General features: G+C 48.0%; 1 protein-coding gene across 6 annotated transcripts in view; it reads left to right on the forward strand.

The window, feature by feature from the left end:
• Nucleotides 1-21,072, forward strand: part of KDM2A (lysine demethylase 2A) — a 113,467-nt gene extending 92,395 nt beyond the window's left edge. For all 6 annotated transcript variants that reach the window (XM_066252175.1, XM_066252176.1, XM_066252174.1 and 3 more), the window contains 9 exons: nt 5,961-6,044; nt 7,651-7,920; nt 8,444-8,575; nt 10,455-10,544; nt 13,290-13,999; nt 15,745-15,908; nt 16,958-17,116; nt 17,698-17,913; nt 18,364-21,072. In XM_066252175.1, the coding sequence (XP_066108272.1) occupies nt 5,961-6,044; nt 7,651-7,920; nt 8,444-8,575; nt 10,455-10,544; nt 13,290-13,999; nt 15,745-15,908; nt 16,958-17,116; nt 17,698-17,913; nt 18,364-18,545 (2,007 nt within the window). In that variant the 3' untranslated portion in view covers nt 18,546-21,072. The remainder of the gene's footprint in view (nt 1-5,960; nt 6,045-7,650; nt 7,921-8,443; nt 8,576-10,454; nt 10,545-13,289; nt 14,000-15,744; nt 15,909-16,957; nt 17,117-17,697; nt 17,914-18,363) is intronic.
• Nucleotides 21,073-25,222: the final 4,150 nt, after the last annotated feature.

A 25,222-nucleotide genomic window follows, 5' to 3' on the forward strand; every position in this document is an offset into this window, starting at 1 on the left:
CTCTGTGCCAGGAACCAGGCTTAGTGTGAATATGCAAATATGCCAGGACCAAACCCTCAAGGAGCTTATAGTTCAGTAGTGGAACAGGCATGTAAGTAGACTGAGAAAGTTAAGTGCATTCTAGGTTTACAAGTGCTCTGCATGGCAGAGGGCACTGAGCACACAGGCTTGAGGAGTAGATTCTGTCCTAGGGAAAGGAGGTGCCCATCTTTTTAGTTCACCAGTTAGTCAGCTTTCCAGTTAGATGGTACAAATGGATTACTACAACATTACATAAGTGGTTAAAGCTCTTAATTTTATAAATTTGAAAACTTGTTGTGGTGCAGTAGGTTACTGCTGCTCTGATCTAAGGTTATTGTGTAATTATAATCTAAACATTTACCCTAGACTCCATCCCAGGAGTATGATGGAGTATGATGGGATTGAAACCAGAATTAGGGTTACAAATAAATACAGAAGCACTGATAAGAAATTTTCTTTATCTGACACTAATAAAGAGAATAGCTGGTCGAGGACCCAGTATAATTAGATCTTAATCCATTAAGCCAGATTATGAAGGGGAAAAAAGCAACCTGTGTAATAAAACTTCATTTTCAGTTTTTACTGACAATATATTTATAATAATTCATACCTTTTTACTGAGTAGAAAATTCTAAATAATTTAACTCACTTGGCCTGTGATGGTTCAGTGGATAGAGTGTCAACCTGGAATGCTGAGGTCGCCAGTTTGAAATCCTGGGCTTGTTTGGTCAAGGAACATACAAAAATCAGTCAGTCAATGAACAACTAAAGTGCAGCGACTATGAGTTGACTTCTTCTCCCTGTCCCTGTCTCTCCTCTCTCTATAAAATCAATAAGTAAAATATATTTTTTAAAAAGCCTGACCTGGCCTGACCAGGTGGTGGCGCAGTGGATAGAGCGTTAGACTAGGATGCGGAGGGACCCAGGTTCAAGACCCCGAGGTCTCCAGCTTGAGTGCAGGCTCATCTGGTTTGAGCAAAGCTCACCAGCTTGGACCCAAGGTCGCTGGCTCGAACAAGGGGTTACTCGGTCTGCTGAAGGTCCATGGTCAAGGCACATGTGAGAAAGCAATCAATGAACAACTAAGGTGTCGTAACGAAAAACTAATGATTGATGCTTCTCATCTCTCTCCATTCCTTTCTGTCTGTCCCTATCTATCCCTCCCTCTGACTCTCTCTCTGTCTCTGTAAAAAAAAAAAATCCAAACCCTGACCTGTGGTGGCGCATTGGATAAAGCAGTGACCTGGAATGCTGAGGTCATTAGTCCAAAACCCTGGGCTTGCCCAGTCAAAGCACATATGAGAAGCAACTGCTACGAGTTGATGCTTCCCTGTTCTCCTCCCCTGTCTTCCCCCCCTCACTCTCTAGAAATCAATAATAAAATCTTTTTTAAATAGTAATAAGCCTGACCAGGTGGTGGCGCAGGGGATAGAACGTCGGACTGGGATGTGGAGGACCCAGGTTCGAGACCCTGAGGTTGCCAGCTTGAGTGTGGGCTCATCTGGTTTGAGCAAAGCTCACTAGCTTGGACCCAAGGTCGCTGGCTCGAGCAAGGGGTTATTCGGTCTGCAGTAGCTCCATGGTCAAGGCACATATGAGAAAGCAATTAATGAACAACTAAAGTGCCACAACGAAAAACTGATGATTGATGCTTCTCATCTCTCTCCGTTCCTGTCTGTCTGTCCCTTTCTATCCCTCTCTCTGACTCTCTGTTTCTGTAAAAAAATAAAATTAAATTTAAAAAAATAAAATAATAATAATTTAACTCAGCTACAAACCATGTAGATAGATTAGGTTAAAATAGATTTCTTTAAAAATGTTTTCTTTATATTATATAATGCCATGTTCTTACTAATTCTCATTTTTATTGCATATCTTTTATTCTGAATTAATAGGAGAGGGGGAAAATAGGCCTTGTTTAATTTGTGATTTGGAAACTTGGAGTTTCCTAGTGCCCTATCCGTTTTTATTCTTTCCGGGTGGCCTGTAGAATTTGTCCGCGCTACAACTTTAATATGCATTTTGTTTCAGTGTAACATGTTTCTCCTAAGTGTTCCTCCTTTATCACTCCTCTAGGTTAGATAGCACTAAGACCAAAATGGGCATTTCCAGGAACCTCTCACACAGTTAAGGAAAGTTTTTCACACATAATAGGCTGATTGAGTCTTTGAGTCTTAAGAATAAGTTCCAAGGAGAGGTTTAGGATAGAATGACCATATAAATATTTCCAGGAAGAGCTCCTCCTAAGAGCACAAAGTCCCTCTTTTCCTTGGTAAACTATTGTAAAAATGAAATCTGCGACTCCTGGCAGCAAAGCCTTGGCCCCAGAAAGACTGTCAGGCTGGTGACTGCACCAGACACTCACTGCAGCGGCAGTCCTGGAAATAAGAATGTTCCCAGTGGTGAGAGCTAGGTTCTTCATGGCCTGAAATGTTTATTTCAGAGCAGCATCTATAATTTCCAAAAACTCAAGTCTAAAAATTGCATGAATCTGGACTCAAAGTATGATCCACTGTGGCCTGAGAGAGTACTTGTTCAGGGCTTGACCCTGTGTGTGAATCGGTGCAGGGGTGCCACGCTTCACTCCAGTGGCTGTCCGAGGTGGCATCTAGTGATCTGGCAGGAGGCGAGGCTGCTTCATGTAGGGAATCAAGGATGAGGCCAGCAGGACAAACTCTTCGACCAAGAAATGTGAGGAGTGCCGGTGTCCTGAGGATGGAAGTATCTGAGGGGCAGAACCAGGACAGGCAGTTTGGGTCCCAGGAGACTTGCAGATGTACTTTTGCTGGCTCCCCGAGCCGGGTCCCAGGGCAGGAGAGTGCCTTGGCCTGAGGTCACCCCTCAGCTAATTTGACTCAGCCACAGTGGGAACTACTAGAAGAACTGCCCTGGTATGGCTCTGACATGGTGGCTCCCAGTCCCAACTGGAGGCAGGCATCTGTTTTAGAAGTTGTTGATGTTAAACAGAAACATTGTTTTGAGTATCTCAGTATTGGTTGGAATGTGTCATTTCTGAAGTTTTTTCTGAAAACCTGTATGCGGGTTGTGGATTCTGGGCTGGGAAAGTGACAGTGGGGGCAGTTGAAGCGGCCGTGTGTGGGGAAAAAAATCTGTGGACGGGAAAGCAGAGGGGCTCAGCTTCCGCCTAGCTCTTCCGCAGAGCCCGAACCTTGGGCCACTCACTGTGTGCAGGAAGAGTCCTGTGTGTGCAGTCTGGTGAGTGCTGGCCAACTAACAAGAGGTGACCCTGAGGGCAGGGTGTGGACCAATACTAGGACTAACGCAGGACCAGATGCTGAACGGGTTAAAGCCTTCCCTCCCTTTGGCTGGCGCCTGCCTAAGTCGGCCAGCAGCGCCCTCGGGCCACCCCAGGTTCTCCTATTGCAGTGGCGGTGGGAGGGAGTGGGCAGGCGGGGCGGGCCCTAGCTCCTCGGGCAGGCTCTCCTCCAATGGCCAAGGAGAGAGGCTTGCAGAGCACACCCTCCCGACTCTGCAGCAGGCCGCCTGGGCCCTCTGCCGGCGAGCCCGGCTCCCCCTCCTGCCATCTTCCGTTGCAAAGCATTTCTGGGAGCTGCATGTGGGTGACGCAGCAGCATTGTTCACAGGCAGAGGAAGCCACGGCTGAGCTGAAGGTCTCGAGAAGGAGCTCCGAGCGCTGCACGCTCTCCCTCTGGGTGGCCTGGACTGCCCTGCCTTATGTACTTTGGGAGATTCCACAATTTTCAAGTAAATTGGATTTTTCTAGAGACAGAAAACCTAACTCCTTCACCACAACTTCCAATACAGAAAACAAAACAAAGACGCTGGGGAAACTTCAACCGAAAGCTCAGCAGCTCCACAGGGACGAGAAACACAAGGTCAGGCAGGCGGGCGGGCGGCGGCAGTCCCTTCCTGGTTCGGGCGTGTGACTGTGGGGACTTTGTCTGGCGAACAGGCAGAAGGGACTGCCTGCGGGGAGAGTCCAGGACAATGCTTAGGTTACTTCGTTTTGGTGGAGCCGTCATTGCACTTGTTCCCTCGCCTGGTTGGATGTGCTTTTGAATTGGGTCGCCCTTTCCCCTTCTCTGCCCAGCCTCCCGCTGTTCTTGCCTCCTTCCTGTACTGTGTGGGGTGTGGGCTTGTGTTTGAGTGTTCTACCGAAAGCCAGGATTCTAGATAGGCGTTAGCCTTTCCGCATTCCGCCCCCGCTCCCTGTCCCAAACCTCTGGTGAGGTTGGTGGCTTCTTTATATGGTTTTTTGAAGGGCCTCAGCTGGAGTCTGCCCGTTTTTTTTAAAGCAAGGCGTGTTTGGTGGTGTGGCCCCAGCAAAATAAAGCTTGGAGGCCAATCTCTGTTTCCCTCCACACCGACACAGACCCCAATAACTGAGTCTGTATGTGTGAACAGCTGCCCCCCCCCCCCCCCCCCCCCGCGCGGGCGCCCCTGCCCCATGCAGACAGTTTCTCCACCTACCCTACTTCCCACAAAAAATCTTGCTGGTAGCACTAGACTGCTTTGGGTGAAGAGTTAGGTTCCTTTTCTACTCTTCAACAATCGCGATCTCTCTGTTCAGTCTGTTTTGCTGTAAGTGGAAAGTCCCTGTTTGTGGACAGCTCTGTGCTCAGGGAGAGGAAATGGGCAGCGTTCTGCTCCTCGGCAGTGTGAAGTGGGGGAGGGGAGCTGTGCACTCTCTAGCACACACATTGTGAATGGACCTGAATTTTTCACCCTGGGGAGATTAGAACCCATACCAGAGCCTTGTCCCAAGAGGCACCGCACCCTGCCTCTTTCCCCCCACGCAGTGTGGTGCTAACAGGAGGCTCCAGAATAGGGTGCCATAGCAACTCAGAGTAAATAAAACGGCTGGAAGTGAAATGAGTTTGGGGGAAGGTGAGAGACATCTGGAGGTTTGGCAAAGGGGGATCTTCATAGAGAACCTTCATGGTAATGAATTAAAGGGTCTTTCTGAGTCACAAGTCTGGGATTTGGAACTTGATCCTTAGATTCAGGAGGAAAGTGCTTGGTAGGGAAATGCCTCGTGCTTCAGAAAGTCCTGGTCTCTAGGCACAGAGCTCATAGGATTATGAGAATGACTATTAAAGATGGCTCAAGCATGCTGATCTACCTGTCCAGGATCAAAGTTTAGTGTTCTCTGAAACAGTATACAATACTCATCTAAGGAATTGTGTCACTTGTCTTCTGGATATGTGCTCTTTTGCTGATGTCATTGCTTCAAGACTCATGAGGTCAGAGAAAAAGGGATTTTATTTACCTAGTTTTGGGATTCAGAAATTTATGCCTAAAACTTAAAGTTTGTTTCAAAATAAAACTCAACCAGTGTGATTCACTTACGTGGCAGTTTCTTACTGTACTATTGTTCCTTAAGTCATATAAAGTAGATTGGCTAAAGCCATGAGAGAACTATTGCCCCTAAGATTGTTCCTGCCCTGTTTATAGGAATAAAGGCACATAAGTGTGTGTGTGTGTGTGTGTAAGGGAGTTTTGAGATTGAGATTTCAGTAATTGGCTTAGAAGAACAGAGCCCTGTTTTGAACCAAACATATTATTAATTCAGTATTAGCCAATTAGGCAGTCTTTTTTTTTTTCTTTTTCTTTTTTTGCAATTTTGCTGATATCTGCAAAATGAAGGCAGTACTTACTACCTGATAGTAGTATTCATTAACTGGCATAGAGGGCAAAGTAAAGTTTTACTGTCACATAGAACTGTGTGACAAGTAACACTTGTCACCATGGTAGCTCTAGCTGCTTCAGTGAAAGTGTTTAAGATTCCTCTTTTGCTTCAGTACTTGCCTATATATGAAGTAAAAATGCAGCCACTTCCCTGTCCTTCTCTTGGTACTTGCGGGACTGAGACTAAGTCTGGATGCGGATGGGAGTGGTTGGCTCTTTGTTCACTGTGGCCTGCTTTTTCCTTCTCTTTCCTCCTCTTCTACCCTTAGGTTTTGCTGGAGGAGCTTGCCAACAGCGATCCCAAGTTGGCCCTCACGGGAGTCCCTATCGTACAGTGGCCAAAAAGGGATAAGGTAAGAAACTATTCTTTTTGACCTTCAGGTTCTGACGCATTCGCTGTCTGACCATTATCCTTCCAAGAAGAGAGAGCACGCCTAGAAGTAGACAGCATTTTTTTTTTTTTTTTTTTTTTTTTTTTTTTTTTTTTTTTTTTTTACAGAGACAGAGTCAGAGAGAGGGATAGATAGGGACAGACAGGAACGGAGAGAGATGAGAAGCATCAATCATTAGTTTTTTGTTGCAACACCTTAGTTGTTCATTGATTGTTTTCTCATATGTGGCTTGAGCCAGCGACCTTGGGTCCAAGCTGGTGAGCCTTGCTCAGACAGATGAGCCATGCTTAAGCTGGCAACCTCAGGGTCTCAAACCTGGGTCCTCCACATCCCAGTTTGACACTCTATCCACTGCGCCACCGCCTGGTCAGGCAGAAGCAGACAGCTTTTGGTGCATTAATATAAACAGACAAAATTATTTCCTCTGACTCTTAGGTCAGGGTAACTCACTGTCTTTGGAGGTGATTCTCTTAACAAATTAGACTTGTCTCCGGGTTTGGATGCCAAGGTATGCATTTGTACATCAGAATGGTTGGTTCATCAGTTCCTATCCTTCTGGCCCAGTGACTCAGTTATTTTCACAGAATGATTTGAAACTAGTTAAAATAATTAAATATATATTTAAAAGGTCAAAGTGTTTCTATATTGGATTGAGACCACATTCTCAAGTTTTCCCTTAAGTTGGACTTTCCAGAATCAAATTAAAAAGAGAGAAAGGTCATTACCTATTAGCTAATAAATTGTCACTTATGAATTTTTATGACTCTTCGTTTAGGCCCTGTGTAATTTTTTTTCTCATATTCTTTGTCAAAGTTATAAGTGATAGCATTCTGATCCTGAGCTTGATTGAGTCTGGCAGATAAAATAGGCCCTTATCTGGTGTCCCCAGCTGAAATCACAGAGCCATCATATTTCAGGAATGTCGGGCAGAGTGTAAAGGCGTGCTATAGCTGAAGGCTATGTTCCTAGCGCAGGGGTCCCGTTGGGCTTCTGCTTGGCTGCATGGGGTTGCCTCGAAACAGTTTAGCCATTTCTGGATGGTTGGAGCATCTGCTGTGTACCAGGTTCTGTGCTTAGATTCGGAGTAGTACAGAAATGAACAAGAGCCGTCTCACTCTCAGGTAGTTTATTGTCTTCTTTAGGAGTATATTGAGTAGTATTGAGGACGGGGATGTTGGAGGGTCCCCGGAGTGACTGGGGTGCCTAGATAGCTCAGCAGAGTGGGGGACCTGGCTGAAGTAATAGCCCGAAGGCTATTATACAAAAGATTGGTGATCTTTTTCTGTAACGGTAATATGTAGATAATAAATGTAATAAAGATAGTATTTTAGGTTTGCAGACCATCCAGTCTGTCACAGCTTCTCAGTTCCGCCAATGCACGTGAAAGCAGCCATACACAATACCTAAACAAATGAGCGTGGTTGTATTCCAGTAAAACTTCTTTACAAAAAACCGACAGCGGGCAGATTTGCCCATGGGCAGTAGTTTGCCAAGCCATGTAATCTTCTACCTTCTCCAGTCTTTAAAGCTACCTGATATATTTGACCTCACTGCTTTCTTGTTCCAGCTTAAATTCCCTGCCCGGCCAAAGGTGCGGGTTCCTACCATCCCCATCACAAAGCCTCACACTATGAAACCAGCCCCACGGTTAACACCTGTGAGGCCAGCGGCTGCCTCACCCATAGTGTCCGGAGCCCGGCGGAGACGAGTGCGATGTCGGAAGTGCAAAGCCTGTGTGCAAGGAGAATGTGGTGTTTGCCACTACTGCAGGGACATGAAGAAGTTTGGGGGGCCTGGTCGCATGAAGCAGTCCTGTGTCCTCCGGCAGTGCTTGGCAGTGAGTGATCTGCTGGGTAAAGAAGTTGGGGGAGGGTGGTGGTGCCAGAGGGATGCAAATACCCAGTTTGGAGTCATAGGACTTTAGAATTGGAAAGAAAAAGTTACTCGCTCTTTTTGACTTTGTTTTGTCCCTTTTCTCCCTGGGTTCTAAAGAAATGTATCTAATCTAGTACTAAAAATCAGCTAATATAATCTTTCAGCCTTACCCAATTTTCAAATGAGAAACTAGCATTTGAAGGGCAAATCACTGCCATCTGTCCCCTCCCTCCTTAAGTAGATTAGAAAGAAAGGACCTCGAGACCAAGGACAGGCTGACTAAAAATTAGGTGATCTCTGTTGGTCTCTAGCTAGCTGATTCTTTCTGTCTTCTTCCTCAGCCACTTCTCTGCCTGGTCTCCGCGCTCCCTGGGTGTTTATTAGAGAATACAGGAGCCAGCTCACCCATCTCCGCTAAAGGGAAGCGGAAACGATCAGGATCTAAGCCCGCTTCTTCCTTGGTTTCTGTCTCTGCCCTCTCATAGCCCAGACTGCCTCACTCCGTCACGTGCTCCCTCTGTGGAGAGGTGGATCAGAATGAGGAGACCCAGGACTTTGAGAAGAAGCTGATGGAGTGCTGTATCTGCAACGAGATTGTCCATCCTGGCTGCCTCCAGGTGAGCAGACTGAGAGGCCTGAAGTCTCAGCTAATAGTGTCTAAAGACCCTGAATGGAGCAGAGGAGACTGGGACATATGTCACGAGAGGCTGCCACTACCCATATTGTTTGTGGGCCAGCAGCTGTGGGCCATGTAGTGATCTAACGTCTGCCCTTGACCCAAATGTCTGTATTGTGTGTCAGGCACTGGGCTAGACCTTGAAGACTATTACACAGAAAAGTCCAGGTCTGGTTTTCTGCCCTAATGGAGTTTATATTCTGGCTTCTGGAAAATGTGTTTGGAGTCTCCAGGCCATCATGAACTGCCAGGTCTGTTTGGAATGCTTCGTGTCTGTAGGCATTTCTCCTGTTGTATCTCTGCACTTGATCTTAGCAAAAGGCCAAGAAGTGATTTTTCTTCATTATATCTCTGAATATTAGTTCCTAAAAGATAGTGAGAGTAATAATATTAGCTAACATTAAAAGAGTGCTCAATCTGCATCAGGCTCAGTGCATACCTGAGAAGCTTTGAAAAAGTAGTAAGTTCAAACATCAGCTTCAGAGATTGAATCAACTCTTTTAGCCTGAACCCTGGGCTGAGGTGTTCAAAAGCTCCCCAAGTCATTCTGATTTGCAGCTGAGTCAGAGAGCTGCTGGTTTACATGCTGCATTCTCTTGTTTAATCTTTAAGAGAACCCTGTGAAGTTGGATCTACCTCATTTCTTCATATTTCATTAAATCTAAAGGGTTTGATGTTGGTACGTCTGGTCTTCCCAAAGGTGTCGATTATGTCAGGACTACCACCTGGATGACAATGATTATAAGACACTGTTAATTATGATAAGATCCCAATTGCAGAAAGATTCAGATGTGAAAAATATACATCCTAGAATTGATAAAATAAAGTATTATCTCCATGATAATGATAATTGTTGATACAAAGCATTTACTGTATGCCAGGCATTTTCCTAAGTACTTTACATAATATGTAATTTATTCATCTTCTTTACAGCCCTGTAAGGTAGGTACTTGTTACTTATCCTCACTTCACATTGAGAACCCTGAGTCACAGTGATGAGGTCACTAGTCTGAACCCAAGCGTCATGACTATACCCCACTATCAGGATCAGGTCTGGTACCATTCCTGGATTTTCCGTTTCTTTTGCAAAGTGACATGAGACCTTCAGGAGTACATGTGTCAGGAGAAGAGACCCCAGACTCTTAGGAATTTCCTCATGGAGCCTAACTTTGATTAAGTAACCAAGAGTGAAGGTAGCCAGTTTTCCAGTGGCTAAAGTGGGACTCAATGGCTCTTATTTTTTCTCTTGTATGAACCAGTGTATTTAGGAATGGATAACTCTTCCTGGTTCTTCCCAACCATATGGTGGTTATTGTTTAACAATAACAAAGGAGGCCTAGGCCCTGGCCAGTTGGCTCAGTGGTAGAGCGTCGGCCTGGCGTGCAGGAGTCCCAGGTTCGATTCCCGGCCAGGGCACACAGAAGAAGCGCCCATCTGCTTCTTTACCCCTCCCCCTCTCCTTCCTCTCTGTCTCTCTCTTCCCCTCCTGCAGCCAAGGCTCCATTGGAGCAAAGTTGCCCGGCGCTGAGGATGGCTCCATGGCCTCTGCCTCAGGCGCTAGAATGGCTCTGGTTGCAGCAGAGCGGTGCCCCAGATCGGCAGAGCATCGCCCCCTGGTGGGCATGCCAGGTGGATCCCGGTCGGGCACATGTGGGAGTCTGACTGCCTCCCCGTTTCCAACTTTTTGTATTTCCAAAATACAAAAAAAAGCAAAAACAAAAGAGGCCTAAGAAACAGGGTTTTGTGTGTGTGTGTGTGTGTGTTTTGTTTTTTGTTTTGTTTCTATGAGTCAGATTTTTAATATCCCTGTTTACCTATAGATGGATGGAGAGGGGCTGCTTAACGAGGAATTGCCAAATTGCTGGGAGTGTCCAAAGTGCTACCAGGAGGACAGCTCAGAGAAGGCCCAGGTAAGGGAACTTTGTCCAGATTGGCCCTGTGAGAAGAAAGGAGGAAGTGTCAAGCCTAGGGAGTGGCTATATGTTTGCCTTTGCAACTTGATTCATGTGGTTTTTCAGGGATATTTTAATTTTATTTTATTTATTTTATTTTTTTGGTATTTTTTCTTTTGTTTAATTAATGTTTGGTTTTTGTTTTGTTTGGTTTTTGTTCCGCTGGAGTCTTCAAATGGCTGAGGTCTTTGTACACTCTGGGGCCTTGGGAAAGGGGGAGCCCTGCTGGGCCATGTGAGGAAGGCAAGGAGCTGATGAGCAGCACTGCTCCTGGGGAAGGAAACTTAAGGGGAGGCAGTGACAAGGCAGCTGGTAAACACAGTGGTGTGCTGGCGTTTCCGGTTAGGCAGGTTCACATTTTTGTCATCTTCACCTTTGTGCCTCACAGAAAGTCTGCCCATGGGCCCAAATGTGTCTACAGAGGCAGCCCCTCCCCCAGAGGCCTGTCTCATGACCTTGGCTCTGAGCAGCTGTGGTTGCTGGCCCAGTGGTCACCAGTAATGTCAAAGGGCCAAAAGGACTCTGGTTACTCAGGCCAGCAAGACAGGCCTGCTAAGGGCACATGCGGAGGAGGCAGCTGGGTTGGTGTCAGTCACCCAGGCCCTGGTGGTCTCCTCTAGGTATACTGTACCATCTTTCTTTCCCCCTAGGCAGTGAGTTAGTTTTCAGTCTAAAGATCTTTGAGGGCAAAGATTTCTAAAGGTGACTAGCATTAAGGTTCTCCTTATTCCAAGTTCTTATACTAGGAGCAGGTTCTTGCCCTAGCAGATTTTACATTCGTCTTCACTGGTGGTAGTGGGCACTTGCTTCCCTGCTGTAGCAGATGGCTTGGCAGGTGCTGTGTTTTAGTTTTACCTTCTATACATTGTAAAAGCCAGTACCCAAAAGGTGGTCATTTCCTTCCAACTGTAGTAAACTAAAAATGTAAGGAAGAAAGGGAGCATGATAGTTGCATAGAGATAGAAAACATCTCTTTCAGGAAAATCAACTACAGGGGGTCAAGTTACGACATGGTTCCATTCCGGCAACAGTGACATATAACCCAAATTTTGGTGTAAGTCGAAACACACCCTAGCCCAGTGGTTGGCAAACTGCAACTCACAAGCCACATGCGGTCTTTGGCCCCTGGAGTGTGGCTCTTCCACAAAATACCATGTGCGGGCGCTACCTCGATAAGGAATGTACCTACCTATATAGTTTAAATTTTAAAAAATTATCTCTCGGCCTGACCTGTGGTGGCGCAGTGGATAAAGCGTCGACCTGGAAATGCTGAGGTTGCCGGTTCAAAACCCTGGGCTTGCCCGGTCAAGGCACATATGGGAGTTGATGCTTCCAGCTCCTCCCCCCTTCTCTCTCTCTGTCTCTCCTCTCTCTCTCTCTCTGTCTCTCCCTCTCCTCTCTAAAATGAATAAAAAATTATCTCTCAAAAGAAATTTCAATTGTCGTACTGTTGATATTTGGCTCTGTTGGGTAATGAGTTTGCCAACCACTGTCCTAGCCTGTCACTTATCTATCCTAACACAGTTATAAAATCATACTCTAGAACAGGGGTCTCAAACTCAACTCAATATGTGGGCCGCAGTGCAAGATCACAGCCGTTCGGCGGGCCACACTAGGTCTACAAAAGGCAACTGTTATGCAACACTTTTCTCACTGCAGTTGAAAACAAACAAAAAAATCAGTACAACAAGCACAATCATACATGCAGTTTACTCAGTGTCACAAAACAACCAGAAACTATAGTTCGCATCACAACTGCTGTTAACTAAGCTAATATCTAGATAGGATGCTAGAGAAATGAAAAATACAAGTAGGCCCCTAGGCTTACTTAATTTTATCCAAAATATTTTGAACTTCGTGGATTAGTCTGCGGGCCGCACAAAATTGTTCGGCGGGCCGCGAGTTTGAGACCCCTGCTCTAGAACATAAAAACACAACTAAGCCACAGAAAAAGGTAAAGGACATAAATATACTGCACTAGACACTGTACTGTGTATTCTGTCGTGCGCAACCAAACTAGTTTGCCCACATAGTCCGTAAATATGATGCTAATGGTGTAAGCCAAAACACTCACATCTCAATTTGTTTTAAGTTTTTATGGGAGTGAGTGTCGTAAACTCAAAACATCGTATGTTGAGACTGTCGTAACCTGAGGACCCCCTGTACTGCTATGATGCTTAATGGAACACACTGATTAGGCTTCATCACAGCCTAGCCAAAATGGGGTCCAGGAAGGGACAAGAGACTGGAGAGCACAGGTGGTGTAGGATGAATTTGTGTTCCTTTGTGGAAGGTTGCCTTCACCCGACCTGAATTCCTTGTTTCCATCCTGAGCCGAGTCCTCTGGGAACAGTGGGGTTTCTCACAGAGGTTCTCATTCTCTGCTTTCTCTTGTATATGCCCGTGGTCTCTAGGGACAGAGTGGGGTGCTGAGTGGAGGGAGCAGCCCAGTGGAGGTGAGCTCAGACAATGGTGGGCTAAAGGTCCGTGCTGCTTACTGCTCTGTTTCTGTATCCTGGTCTAAACGGTGTGTGGAGGCCTCTTTGTTTTCTTTCCTTTAAGGCCTCTTTTCTTTTACCGCATCTCTTCCACCCGAAGTGTCTTGGTGCTTTTCTCCATAGAAAAGCAGTGATCTGTCTTCTCGCTAGTCTCCTGACAGCAACAGGGAGGCACTGACGTGGCTTTCCTGGGCCTGTTTTACAGAAGCGGAAGATGGAAGAGAGCGATGAAGAAGCCGTGCAAGCCAAAGTCCTGCGGCCCCTGCGGAGCTGCGACGAGCCCCTCACACCCCCGCCTCACTCGCCCACCTCCATGCTACAGCTCATCCATGACCCAGTTTCCCCCCGGGGTATGGTGACTCGGTCATCCCCTGGGGCTGGCCCCAGCGACCACCACAGTGCCAGCCGCGATGAGCGCTTCAAACGGCGGCAGTTGCTGCGGCTGCAGGCCACAGAGCGCACCATGGTACGGGAAAAGGAGAACAATCCCAGCGGCAAAAAGGAGCTGTCTGAAGTTGAGAAAGCCAAGATCCGGGGATCGTACCTCACTGTCACGCTGCAGAGGCCCACCAAAGAGCTCCACGGGACATCCATTGTGCCCAAGCTGCAGGCCATCACGGCCTCCTCTGCCAACCTTCGCCATTCCCCCCGCGTGCTAGTGCAGCACTGCCCAGCCCGAACCCCCCAGCGCGGGGATGAGGAGGGGCTGGGGGGTGAGGAGGAGGACGAGGAGGAGGAGGAGGAAGATGACAGTGCAGAGGAGGGGGGTGCGGCCAGGCTGAATGGCCGGGGCAGTTGGGCTCAGGATGGAGACGAAAGCTGGATGCAGCGGGAGGTCTGGATGTCTGTCTTCCGCTACCTCAGCCGCAGAGAACTTTGTGAATGTATGCGAGTGTGCAAGACGTGGTATAAATGGTGAGCAGGGATACAGGGATCAGGACTAGGGGCACGGGAGTAGGTGGCAGGCTTTTCACAGGAGCCAAGCATGTGTCATGGCATCTGGAGGCTTGTCGGGTCCTAAAAGATGGAATCAACTTAGTCCCCAGACTGGGGTCCTGCTCAAGATGTGGCCGTTTGTGCCTGCAGTGTCCCAAGGAAATTGGCCCTTTGCCTCCTCTCTGCTCCATACTTTTCCATCTCGTTTCATGGACATAGGACACTGATTGAGGCAGCGGATTTGTAGTTTGTGCCCAAATTTCAGTTGTAAGTTTCCACCCAAGTCAGTGGAACTCCTCACTCATTTGTTGAGAGCCTGTGACACGCCAGTTCCTCTCCTGGTACTGGTGGTGGATGACGTCCACTAAACCCCCGCCTCAGTTGTGTCTCCAGCTAACAGGAGAGGTAGACATGCTTTTCAAAGAATTTGAAGGTGCTCACAATTTTCCAGTTTTAATTCTCTTTCCCCAAACCTGGACCAAAATTGCTTTCTCCAGCAAACAGTGTCCAGGTTTGAAACTTCCTGAGACTTAGTTGTCCTTAACAAGATTGACAGATTCTTCTCAAGTTAAACATTAAGAAACTTGGGGGGGGGGTCCCTAGAGATGATGAACAAAGGTTTCTATAGGGCATTGTTTTTCCTCAAGCTTCTGTACCCTAGGACATAAACTTTGTATGTGGGTCTAACCCAATTTATAATAGTTCTCAAAGTTGATGCTCTGGCCAGTGGTATCACCTGGGACCTTGTTAGAAATGTAAGTTCTCAGGGCCCATCTCAGACCTCCTGGCAGAACCTCTGGGGGTAGGGCCAGGCGTATAAAGACCCCATTCTTCACAAACATGAGTTTATTTCCCAAATCTGAATTAATATGTGATCTACCCAAATTCTCCTAATATTTCTCTTTTTAGGGCTAGTGGGCCTGCCTGGCTCTGTCCCTCAGTTTCCAGGCTGAACTACATAAGACTCATTATGTGCTGTCTCCCTTTCTGCCAGCCAGACTCTGAGCTGGGCTTTGGGAGCTGGTACTGTAGAATATTAAACAGAAGCCCGCATGTGGTAGCATTATTTGTGGCCTATGGACTTGCAGGTTGCAGTGGAAAGGCAGGCCTCTCTCAGTTCTGGTCAGACTGGCTAGAAAACGTAAAGATAGCACTGAGGCAGAAACCCAGGGTGGGAAAGGACTCTCCAGGCCTGGTTATAAAGACCCTCTCTTGGCTTGATACAGTCATGGATTCTTGTAGAACTTAAGGCAGGATGAACCATGGATGTGCCCAGTAACAGCCTGCATCTCCAAGAAGCTGGGAGTACTAACAAGGGAGAGTAGAGGCAAGCCTAGCTTTCAGCAATAAGTCATTTTTTAATACTCCATTATATGCACTATGGTGGGAGTCATACCATTTTAATGTAAATGGGAAATTATAGTATATTATTTGCTGTGTGTCCCTAACAACTGTCTGGTGTTCTCAGCCCATCCAAAATAAACCAGGGTGAACTGGTCAGGTTATACACCCCCTTAACCTTGACAGGGTTGCCAGAGAGGACAAGCACTATTCTTGGAGACAAAAAAACAACAGGCCTGATCCTTGTAAACTTGTAGAAGAAGCCAAGAAGGACCCTCCAGGTGCTCTGCTTTCCCCAAAAGCCTCCAGCAGCCTGCGATGGGAGTTCCTCTGACAAGGGGTATCGGACTGTTGACAGCCAGCTCTCTTTCCTTCTGTCACAGGTGCTGCGACAAGAGACTTTGGACAAAAATTGACTTGAGTAGGTGTAAGGCCATTGTACCCCAGGCTCTCAGTGGCATCATTAAGAGGCAGCCGGTTAGCCTCGACCTCAGTTGGACCAACATCTCCAAAAAGCAGCTGACATGGCTCGTCAATAGGCTGCCAGGTGAGCAGCCCTGCCACTGTCCTTCCTAGGCCCCAGGAGCAGGCAGGGAAAACTGCTTTGTTGACAATGCTTCTAAGAATTCTTTTAGGCCCTGGCCGGTTGGCTCAGCGGTGGAGCGTCAGCCTGGCATACGGGAGTCCCGGGTTCCGTTCCCGGCCAGGACACACAGGAGAGGCGCCCATTTGCTTCTCCACCCCTCCCCCTCTCCTTCCTCTCTACCTCTCCCTTCCCCTCCTGCAGCGAGGCTCCATTGGAGCAAAGATGGCCCGGGCACTGGGGATGGCTCTGTGGCCTCTGCCTCAGGTGCTAGGATGGCTCTGGTTGCAACAGAGCAACGCCCCGGATGGGCAGAGCTGGGGATGGCTCTGTGGCCTCTGCCTCAGGTGCTAGAATGGCTCTGGTTGCAACAGAGCAACGCCCCGGATGGGCAGAGCATCGCCCCCTGGTGGTCGTGCCGGGTGGATCCTGGTTGGGCGCATGCGGGAGTCTGTCTGACTGCCTCCCCATTTACAGCTTCAGAAAAATGGAAAAAAAAAGGAATTCTTTTAGGGCAGCAGTCCCATACCATAGTCACCTTTCTGCTTAGCAAGAGATTTACACAGGGCTACCTTAAGTCCCCAAGCGACACTCTGGACTAGCAGACCAATCACTGCACTAGACAATGAAAAGAATGGGACCAGGTGCTGCTAACAGCCCTGCAGAGCTCCTCAGCATAGCTACAGAAGAGAGAATTTCAGTAAGATGTTGCTTTGATCAGCCCCTTGTAAGGCCCTGTTCCTTTTAGCATTTTGAGGTCTTGGAAAGACAGGAGGTCATGTTTGCATTGTTCTGCTGAGAACTAAGTACTTGATTTTACCACTGAAACTAGAAGATGTAATATAGGAGAGTACTCAGAGGAATATTTGAGCTGGATTACTAAAATAAGATAAGGACATAGTCCCTCTTCCATTAGACTGGGGATCCATTTACCTTAGTCAGATCAGCTGCTCGTTAAGGCTTTGGATGTGCTGATAGAGTATATATTGTTGCAAGTCTTCCTTGTGTTGCAGGACTGAAAGACCTCCTCCTAGCCGGCTGTTCTTGGTCTGCTGTCTCTGCCCTCAGCACCTCCAGCTGCCCCCTTCTCAGGACTCTTGATCTTCGGTGGGCAGTAGGAATCAAGGACCCTCAAATTCGGGACTTACTGACTCCACCGGCTGATAAACCAGGTATGGTCTGGGCCCGGCTTCTGTGCTCGTCTTTCAACATACTCGGTGTGCAGTTTGGTCCTTCAACACACTTCATCCTCAGAAGCTAAGGCAGTCTCAGAAAAGATGCTGTGCAGATTAAGAACAGCATGATGGACTCTGTATAAGTACAGGCTAACAATTTACAATCAGATAACTACCACAAACAAAGGAATAAGTCCATTTTGTGGGTCAATGGCCTTGGGGATCCAGAGAGTATAAAGCCTCAGGAAGTCTGGGAAGGCTTCCTGGTTGAGGTGGAACATTGGGAGCTGTTTGCATGATGGTCTAGAAAAGTGTAGGAGTGTGGGAAGGGGAGGGGCATTCCTCACATACCCTTTTGCTGTGTGAGGCATAATCTAGCAGTTAGGAAGAAAGAAAATGTGTCTGGTTTCCTAGAAACTGCCTCCATACACTGCTGACTCTGAAGGTAGGCCTGGGTGTGGGCAGTTCTGCTAGCCCCTGCAACGAGGGCTGGCCAGTGAGTAGCTGAAGCTTCCTACAGTTTTAGAGCTGGAGTCAAGTTAAGAGTTTTGATCTAGGCTCTTCTGTTTCTTGTGCAGGTCAGGACAATCGCAGCAAGCTCCGAAACATGACTGACTTCCGGCTGGCAGGCCTTGACATCACAGATGCCACACTTCGCCTCATCATTCGCCACATGCCCCTCCTGTCTCGACTCGACCTCAGTCACTGCAGCCACCTGACAGATCAGTCCTCCAATCTACTCACTGCTGTCGGATCTTCCACTCGTTACTCCCTCACAGAGCTCAATATGGCAGGTATGCTGCTGCGACATTTTCTGGCAGACAGTGCCCTGTGCCTCTTGCACATCCCAGCCCTCCCTGGAGCTTGACCAGTAGAACCAAAAAAGCTTAGGTCTGTTGACTAAACTGTGTTTCCTCATTTCCTCACATCTAGACAAGGAGATGGATTTCTATCCCTTTTTTAACTGATGAGGGACTGAGGCCTAGAGTAATTATCTGGGCCTCAGAGCACAGCCACCACCCAGCTGCAGTTTGGTCAGCTTTGCAGTGAAGGGAGTGAAGTGGCAGGGAACCTTCAGACTCCACAGTGCTGGTGGCACTTCTGGTCTCCGAGCCAGGTAGTTATGGGACAAAGAGGGCTTTTGTTTAGCATTTTGAGGGAAAGAGCTGGGAATTGAGCAGCAAAGGCAAGCTCCTGTGGCTGTGTGTACCTTAGCATTGCCCTTGTGGCCACTTTCTCCGCAGGTTGCAATAAATTGACAGACCAGACTTTGATCTACCTACGGCGCATTGCCAATGTCACCTTGATTGACCTTCGAGGATGCAAGCAGATCACTCGAAAAGCCTGTGAGCACTTCATCTCAGACTTGTCCATCAACAGTCTCTACTGCCTGTCTGATGAGAAGCTGATACAGAAGATCAGCTAAGACACCACCAGCCCAGACTGCACAGGAAACCGATCTTCCCCTGACTCCCCAACCAGGAGAGCCTCTCCCCGACCCCGTACAGGCTCTGAGGCCAGCGTCACACTCCCTCTCTGCTCTCCTGTCCCTGAGCCCTTCCCCTGCAGGCAGGGCAGAGAGTGTGGTGGACACCAGGCTTACCTGCCTGCTCCTCTCCCACCTAAGGAAAAGGGAGTAGCAAATTGATCCAAGGGGAACGCATAGGCTGTGTGCTGTCAAGGTGCCTGCTCGCCTGCCCGCCCGCTCGCCTACCTACCTGCCTGTCAGGGGGCCAGGCTCTCAAGTTTGGGTTGTCTGTGCGACTGTCATCTGCTCTGGGCCCTGGGGCCCTCCTCCCTGTCCATGGTCCCCAGCAGTGCCTGGTTCTGAGCAAACTCCCAGGGAAGAAAGTGGCCCTGTCTCGGTGGCCGGGTTTTCCTTGTGGTGCCCAGTGCGTGTCTCTCCTCCATCACACTCTCCCGGCTTATGCAGGAGGGGCGGCAGCCCCAGGAATGGCAGACCCATACAGATCACACTGGTGCTGTTGAGGTATAAGACCTCTGTCCGTGTCCTTGTTCTCCCCTCTCCTCCCGGTAGCTTGGCCCTTTCCACTGCTCCGTGGTAGTTCAAGTGATGAGGCTCCCCCACCCCCAGACCTTCCCGCTAGTCTCTATGAGGTCCTGTTGCACTTAACTGGGGTTGAGACGCTTCAGAGGAGCTGGAACTGTATGTATCCCAGGGACACCCCCACTTTTTTGCTTCCTAAGCAGATTCTGAGATAGCCCTCTCCTTATTCGCACTCCCCTTCCAGCCTCCCACTGCCCTTCTTCACAACCTGATACCTGCCTGAATAGGGCTTTCCCGGGATGCGTGTCCTCCGAGGGGAGCAGGGACCTGGGCCAGGCCCCCAGTGGCCTCCCAGCTGGCACCAGGCCTCCGGTGTATTGGAGCCCCAGTGGCTCACTGGTCTGGCCCCTTATGGGGGTAAGGGGAGTCCCTGCTGAGAAGCCAGTCACCTGCCCTCTGCCTGCAGCCGTGGAAGGGGGTGTGCATGTGCCTCTGTGTGTGTGGCTGAGTGTATTACTCGTGTGTGTGGGGAGGGGAGGGGAGTGTGGTGTCTCCCACTTGACCACCCTGTGTCAAGCCCCATCAGCTGCCCCCTTTTCTTTTCATTGAACGGCCTGTCCAAAGATCCTCTCTCTAGGGCAGCAGAGAGCTTTTTGCACTTTAAAAAAAAAAAAAGAAAGGTCGGAATTTCTTTTGGGTCAATATTGAAATGTGTGAGGAGATGCTCGATGGCAGCAGCCTGTGGCAAGAGCTTGTAAGTGACAAACGCGGATTTGCACTCTGCTCTCCCTCCGGAAGGACAGTTGATAGCACAACCTGGCCCACCTCCTCAGCCCCCACCTGTCCCTCCCGGCCCCCTTCCCGCAGGTCCCCATCCCGCACTGTCTCAGGCTCTTCTCCTGCAGCCCGATGGGGAGGGCTAGGAGCCTAGGCACCCCGAGGAGAGATGCCACCTGTACCCTTGCCACTTCCAAAGCAATAGAGGCAGAGGGGGCCCCCTCTTTGCCACCTAGCCCAGCTTTGACCCTGGCATTGACCAGCCTCCTAAGAGAAAACTGGGTCCTGGTAGGGGTGGGTGTCATGGTGTCTATTTCTTCCAATCTGCTGATTCTCTTGGCTGCACCTTAAAAGCAGCAGTCTGCTCTCATGACCCTCTGCCCCTTCCGTTGGTCCCCAGGCCCAGTGTCCTGGGGCTGAAACTTGTGAGGAAATGCCAGTGACTTATTCCAGAGTGCCTCAGTTAGGGGAACTTCTCTGTCAAGAACCCTGGGTATTGAGCAAAAACCTTTATTAATATTGTTAATAACCTATAATTGGAAGCTTCCTGCCTTTTTTTGGTTGCTCCTGTGGAAAATACTGAAAAAATTGTTTTGTTGTGTTGTCTTTTTATAAAAGGGGAGGTGGAGAGACCCCTTCAGAGCAGGGATTGTGCCGGGAGAGTGCCTCTGACTTTGGGACATTTCATCCACAGAAATTTCCAAGCTGATGGTTTGTTTTGGGTTTTGGTTTTTATTTTTGTTTGTTTTTGGTTTGGAAAAACAAGCATTTTTACCGTGCACGTAATTGGTCAGCAGAAAAGGGAACCCAGGAGTGGTGGCAGATGGACCTATGCCTTTGCTGGGTTTTCCTTTTCTCTGGGACTGTGAGGGGGAAATGGTTTTTAGAGGTGAGGGATGGTCCATGTGGAGGACAGAAATGTCTCTGTTTGGGGACAGAGGAACCCGGGAGTTCCATCGCATTTCCTGCAATCTGCTCTTAGATACGGCCTTGCCAGGAGAGCCTGACCTCCTCAGACCACAGGACCAGACACCCTGCCTCCATCTTTCCAAGCACCGGGGCGAAAAACCACAAAGGAAAGGAAGAAAATTTATATATATATAATATAAAATCACTTGGTGATTAAAAAAATAACTGCTCCATAAATAAAACTCATAAAGTCACTATGTTTAAAGGGTTTGATTGTGTTTTTTGGGGGGAGAAATATTGTAAATATATATTTTTTGTTGCTGATTTAGAGTCAATCTCCAATGTTGTGCTAAAAATTTTAAATTAAATGTAAGCATTAAGGGGACAAGTCATACTATTTCAGTTGACACATTGGGGTTATTTTGGGCCAGGGAAAGAGGGAAGCTATAGTTGGACTTTTGTTTTCTAAACGTTCTCCACTTGGTTTAGAAAAAGCAAGGCCATCTTTCCTCTGACACATGGGAATGGGAGATATTTGTGTAATAAAATTTTTAAGAAACAAAAAATAGCTTCCAATGGGAAATATTTTGATTTGGGTTTTTTTTTTAATAAAAGGTTTTAAAAACAAAAAAATACAAAACTTTCTGCCTTGGTGCGTGTGTGCATGAGAGTGAGAACGAGTCAGAAGGTTCCCGTGCTAGAGGCCAAGGCCCAGGGTGCCTGCTTAATCCCTCTGTACAGAAGCAGGTTCTAGAAACACCACATTTGACTTCACCCACCTTTTTAATGGATATGAAACTAAGTACAAGAAGACCTGGTCCCCTATACACACATGCACACCCCTTTCTCCATATAGCAGTGCTTGGAATGACCCTTTGGGGTCACGGAGGAGAGCTACCCCTGCGGTGCTGGCCAGGGCCAACCTCCATCCACATCCACTAAAGCTGCAGAGCAGGCCCTCAGAGTCGGTGCTCCAGGTCACTGAACAAGGTCAGGCCAGACAGGCTCCAGTCAGCATTTGTCCCACCACATCCCCGCTGCTCTCATCACTTGACTTGGGTGCAAGTGTCCAGCCTTTAAATGTGTGCTAGGTGCTGCCAGCAGACCCTCATCCTGATTGCTGTATCTCAGAATAGCTGGAATCCCATCTGGGAGGTCCTGGGTAGGCTGTCGCCATTACTTCCAGGAGAGCTGGAAAACTTCTGCCACCTACTTCCCAGGATGACCGTTAGGGACCATCTCCAGTTCTGCACATTCTAGTAAAGGATGAGGGGCAGGGGTCTTGGACAAGGGGCTTATTTCATGTTAGTTTCCTGAGGATGGATATGGATGGATGTGGCCATATTTGGCCAGGAAAGGAAGCATGTCAATTTTGCCTCCTACATCTCAAAAAACATCTGTTTCTCAGTAACCTCACTCCTGACATCCAGATTGTGAAGCCACCATTGTTCAGAAAACCTTGACCACAGCAAGAGCCCTGAGGCCTCCCAGCCTCTAGTCCAACCCCTGTGCTCTATGTTGGCAGCCAAAACATTTCTCTTAAAAAATGTAGATTTTACTATGCTTAAAACCCATCAAATATCTCAGGTAAAGCCTTCAAGCTTCCTCATCATTTGCCCCTTTTTGTCCTCTCCACCATAGCTAACTTTTCTCAATGCCACCATCTCTGAACCTTTACACATGCTGTTCCTTCTGCTGGTACACCTCCCTCAATTTATATGTTACTTCCTCTAGAAAGCCATCTATCTCCCACCCTACTTAAGACTGAGTCACAGACCTGGCTGGGTAGTTCAGTTGGTTTGAGCATCATCACAGTACACCAAGGTTGTGGGTTCGATTCTGATCAGGGCACAAATAAGAACCAGTGGCCTGACCAGGTAGGTGGTGGTGCAGTGGGTAGAGTGTTGGCCTGGGATGCAAAGGATCCAGGTTCGAAACCCCGAGATCACTGGCTTGAGCAAGAGGTCACTGGCTCAACTTGAGCCCCCAAGTCAAGGCACATATGAGAAGCTATCGATGAACAACTAAGGTGCCACAATGAAGAATTGATGCTTCTCATTTCTCTCCCTTCCTGTCTGTCTGTAACTGTCTGTCTGTCTCTCTCTCTCTCTCTCTCTGTCTCTCTCACTAAAAAAAAAAAAAAAAAAAAAAAAAAAAAGCCTGACCTGTGGTGACACAGTGGATAAAGCGTCAACCTGGAAATGCTGAGGTCGCCGGTTCGAAACCCTGGGCTTGCCTGGTCAAGGCACATATGGGAGTTGATGCTTCCAGCTCCTCCCCCCGTCTCTCTCTCCTCTCTCTCTCTCTCTCTCTCTCTCTCTCTCTCTCTCTCTTTCTCTCTCTCTCTCTCTCTCTCTCTTCCTCTCCCTCTCACTCTCCTCTCTAAAATGAATAAATAAAATTAAAAATTTTTTAAAAGGCCCTGGCCAGTTGGCTCAGTGGTAGAGCGTCGGCCTGGCATGCAGAAGTCCCAGGTTCGATTCCCGGCCAGGGCACACAGGAGAAGCGCCCATCTGCTTCTCCACCCCTCCCCCTCTCCCTCTCTGTCTCTCTCTTCCCCTCCTGCAGCCAAGGCTCCATTGGAGCAAAGATGGCCCAGGTGCTGGGGATGGCTCCTTGGCCTCTGCCCCAGGCGCTAGAGTGGCTGTGGTCGCAACAGAGCGACGCCCCAGAGGGGCAGAGCATCACCCCCTGGTGGGCAGAGCGTCGCCCCCTGGAGGGCGTGCCTGGTGGATCCCGGTCGGGCGCATGCGGGACTCTGTCTGACTGTCTCTCCCCGTTTCCAGCTTCAGAAAAAAAAAAAAAAAAAAAAAAAGATCAGTGAATGCATAAATAAGTGAAACAGTAAATCAATGGTTCTCTCTGCCCCTCCCCTCTCTCTAAAGTTAATCAAAAACTTAAGAGAAATAAAAGACCAAATCACATGTTCCCATAGTATCCTATTGGTTATCAGGACTCACATAAATCAGTCTCTCAGCTATGGGGAGACTCCATAGAGACAGAGATCAGGCCTGACCTGTGGTGGTACAGTGGATGGAGCATCAACTTGGAACACTGAGCTCCCCGGTTCAAAAACCTTGGGCTTGCCCAGTCAAGGCACATATGGGAGTTGATGCTTCCTGCTCTTCCCTCCTTCTCTCTATCTCTTCTCTAAAAAATGAATAAATAAAAAAAAATTTTTAAAGACAGAGATCAGTCTGTGTTTCTCACCATGTCATCCCCAGAAGCTGACACAGAGCTTAGCACATAATAGATGCCCAAGAAATACTGTTGAGTGTTCCCAGTAGTTCAGATACCCAGAGGACCGTCCCTCCCCAGTACAGCCAGTCTGTTGCCACATTCTCCAAATTCACTTTTCCACTACCTCAGACATCCCCCTCCTTAATTGTGCCAATACTACCTACTCAGCCTCTTTTTGGCGAGGCGGTGGGGGGCTATTTCCAATCTAGCTTGGATTCAGCTTTGAAATAGTCTTCCTAAGGCACACAAAAATCTTCAGTAACCCTCCAGGATCATGTCTAAACAGAATAAACATCCTGCCACTGACATCTGTAATGGAAAGCACTGTGGTTGGCTCGTGGTGGGTGCTTCTGCCTAAGACGCTGAACTGACACCTCTGTAGTTCCCAGACTTGCTATGTTTAGAGTGTCATGTGACATCCTCATCACAAGTGAAAACCTTTCCTTCCTTCAAACACCTTTTCCTCCAGAAGCCCCTCCAGTTTTCCTTCCAACCAGAAGGGATTACCATGGACAGTCTGTGCTTTTGTAGGCAACAGAAAAAACAGCTGGCATCTAATAAGTTTTACAGTTGGGTTGGCCCTAATGTGTTGGCCACTATTGTAAGCACTTTCATAGTAATTAATGTAGTAACTCATATGATTGTCATAACCCTACTATTATTAATCCTTATAAAATTTAAAGGTGATAAACTGAGTTATGGACCATTTGCCCGAAGTGTCTTGGCTAGTAAAACCTGGACTCTGCCTTGAGTGTTGGTCCTATCCCTTGGCTCCCAGCCTCTCCATGTATGTGAGATTGCACTTCACGCTCACACCCCATCCCGGGGAGGTGTCTTCATTCTATAGATCAGTGGTTTTCAACCTCCAGTCCAGGGACCGGTGCCAATCTGCCAGAAACTTCATGCCAGCTGTGAAAGAGTTAACCACCTTGGTATTGTATGAAGAGTATAGACCCAATGGTTATTAGAAAACCACTGCTGTAGATGACAAGCCAAGGCTCAGAGAGATGAAGCGATGGTCCTAGAGTCTGTGGCAGAATTGGTACATATGTGAACACGGGCCTGGGATTCTAGAACTCAAGCCTTTGTCCCAGCTCTCTCGTGCCCTGCTGAGCATCCAGGCTGGATATGTGCCCACGCCCCTCTCCTGTGGCACTTTCACATCTTTG

The sequence above is a fragment of the Saccopteryx bilineata genome, chromosome 1 (genome assembly GCF_036850765.1).
Source record: "Saccopteryx bilineata isolate mSacBil1 chromosome 1, mSacBil1_pri_phased_curated, whole genome shotgun sequence".
Taxonomy (NCBI): Eukaryota; Metazoa; Chordata; class Mammalia; order Chiroptera; family Emballonuridae; genus Saccopteryx; species Saccopteryx bilineata.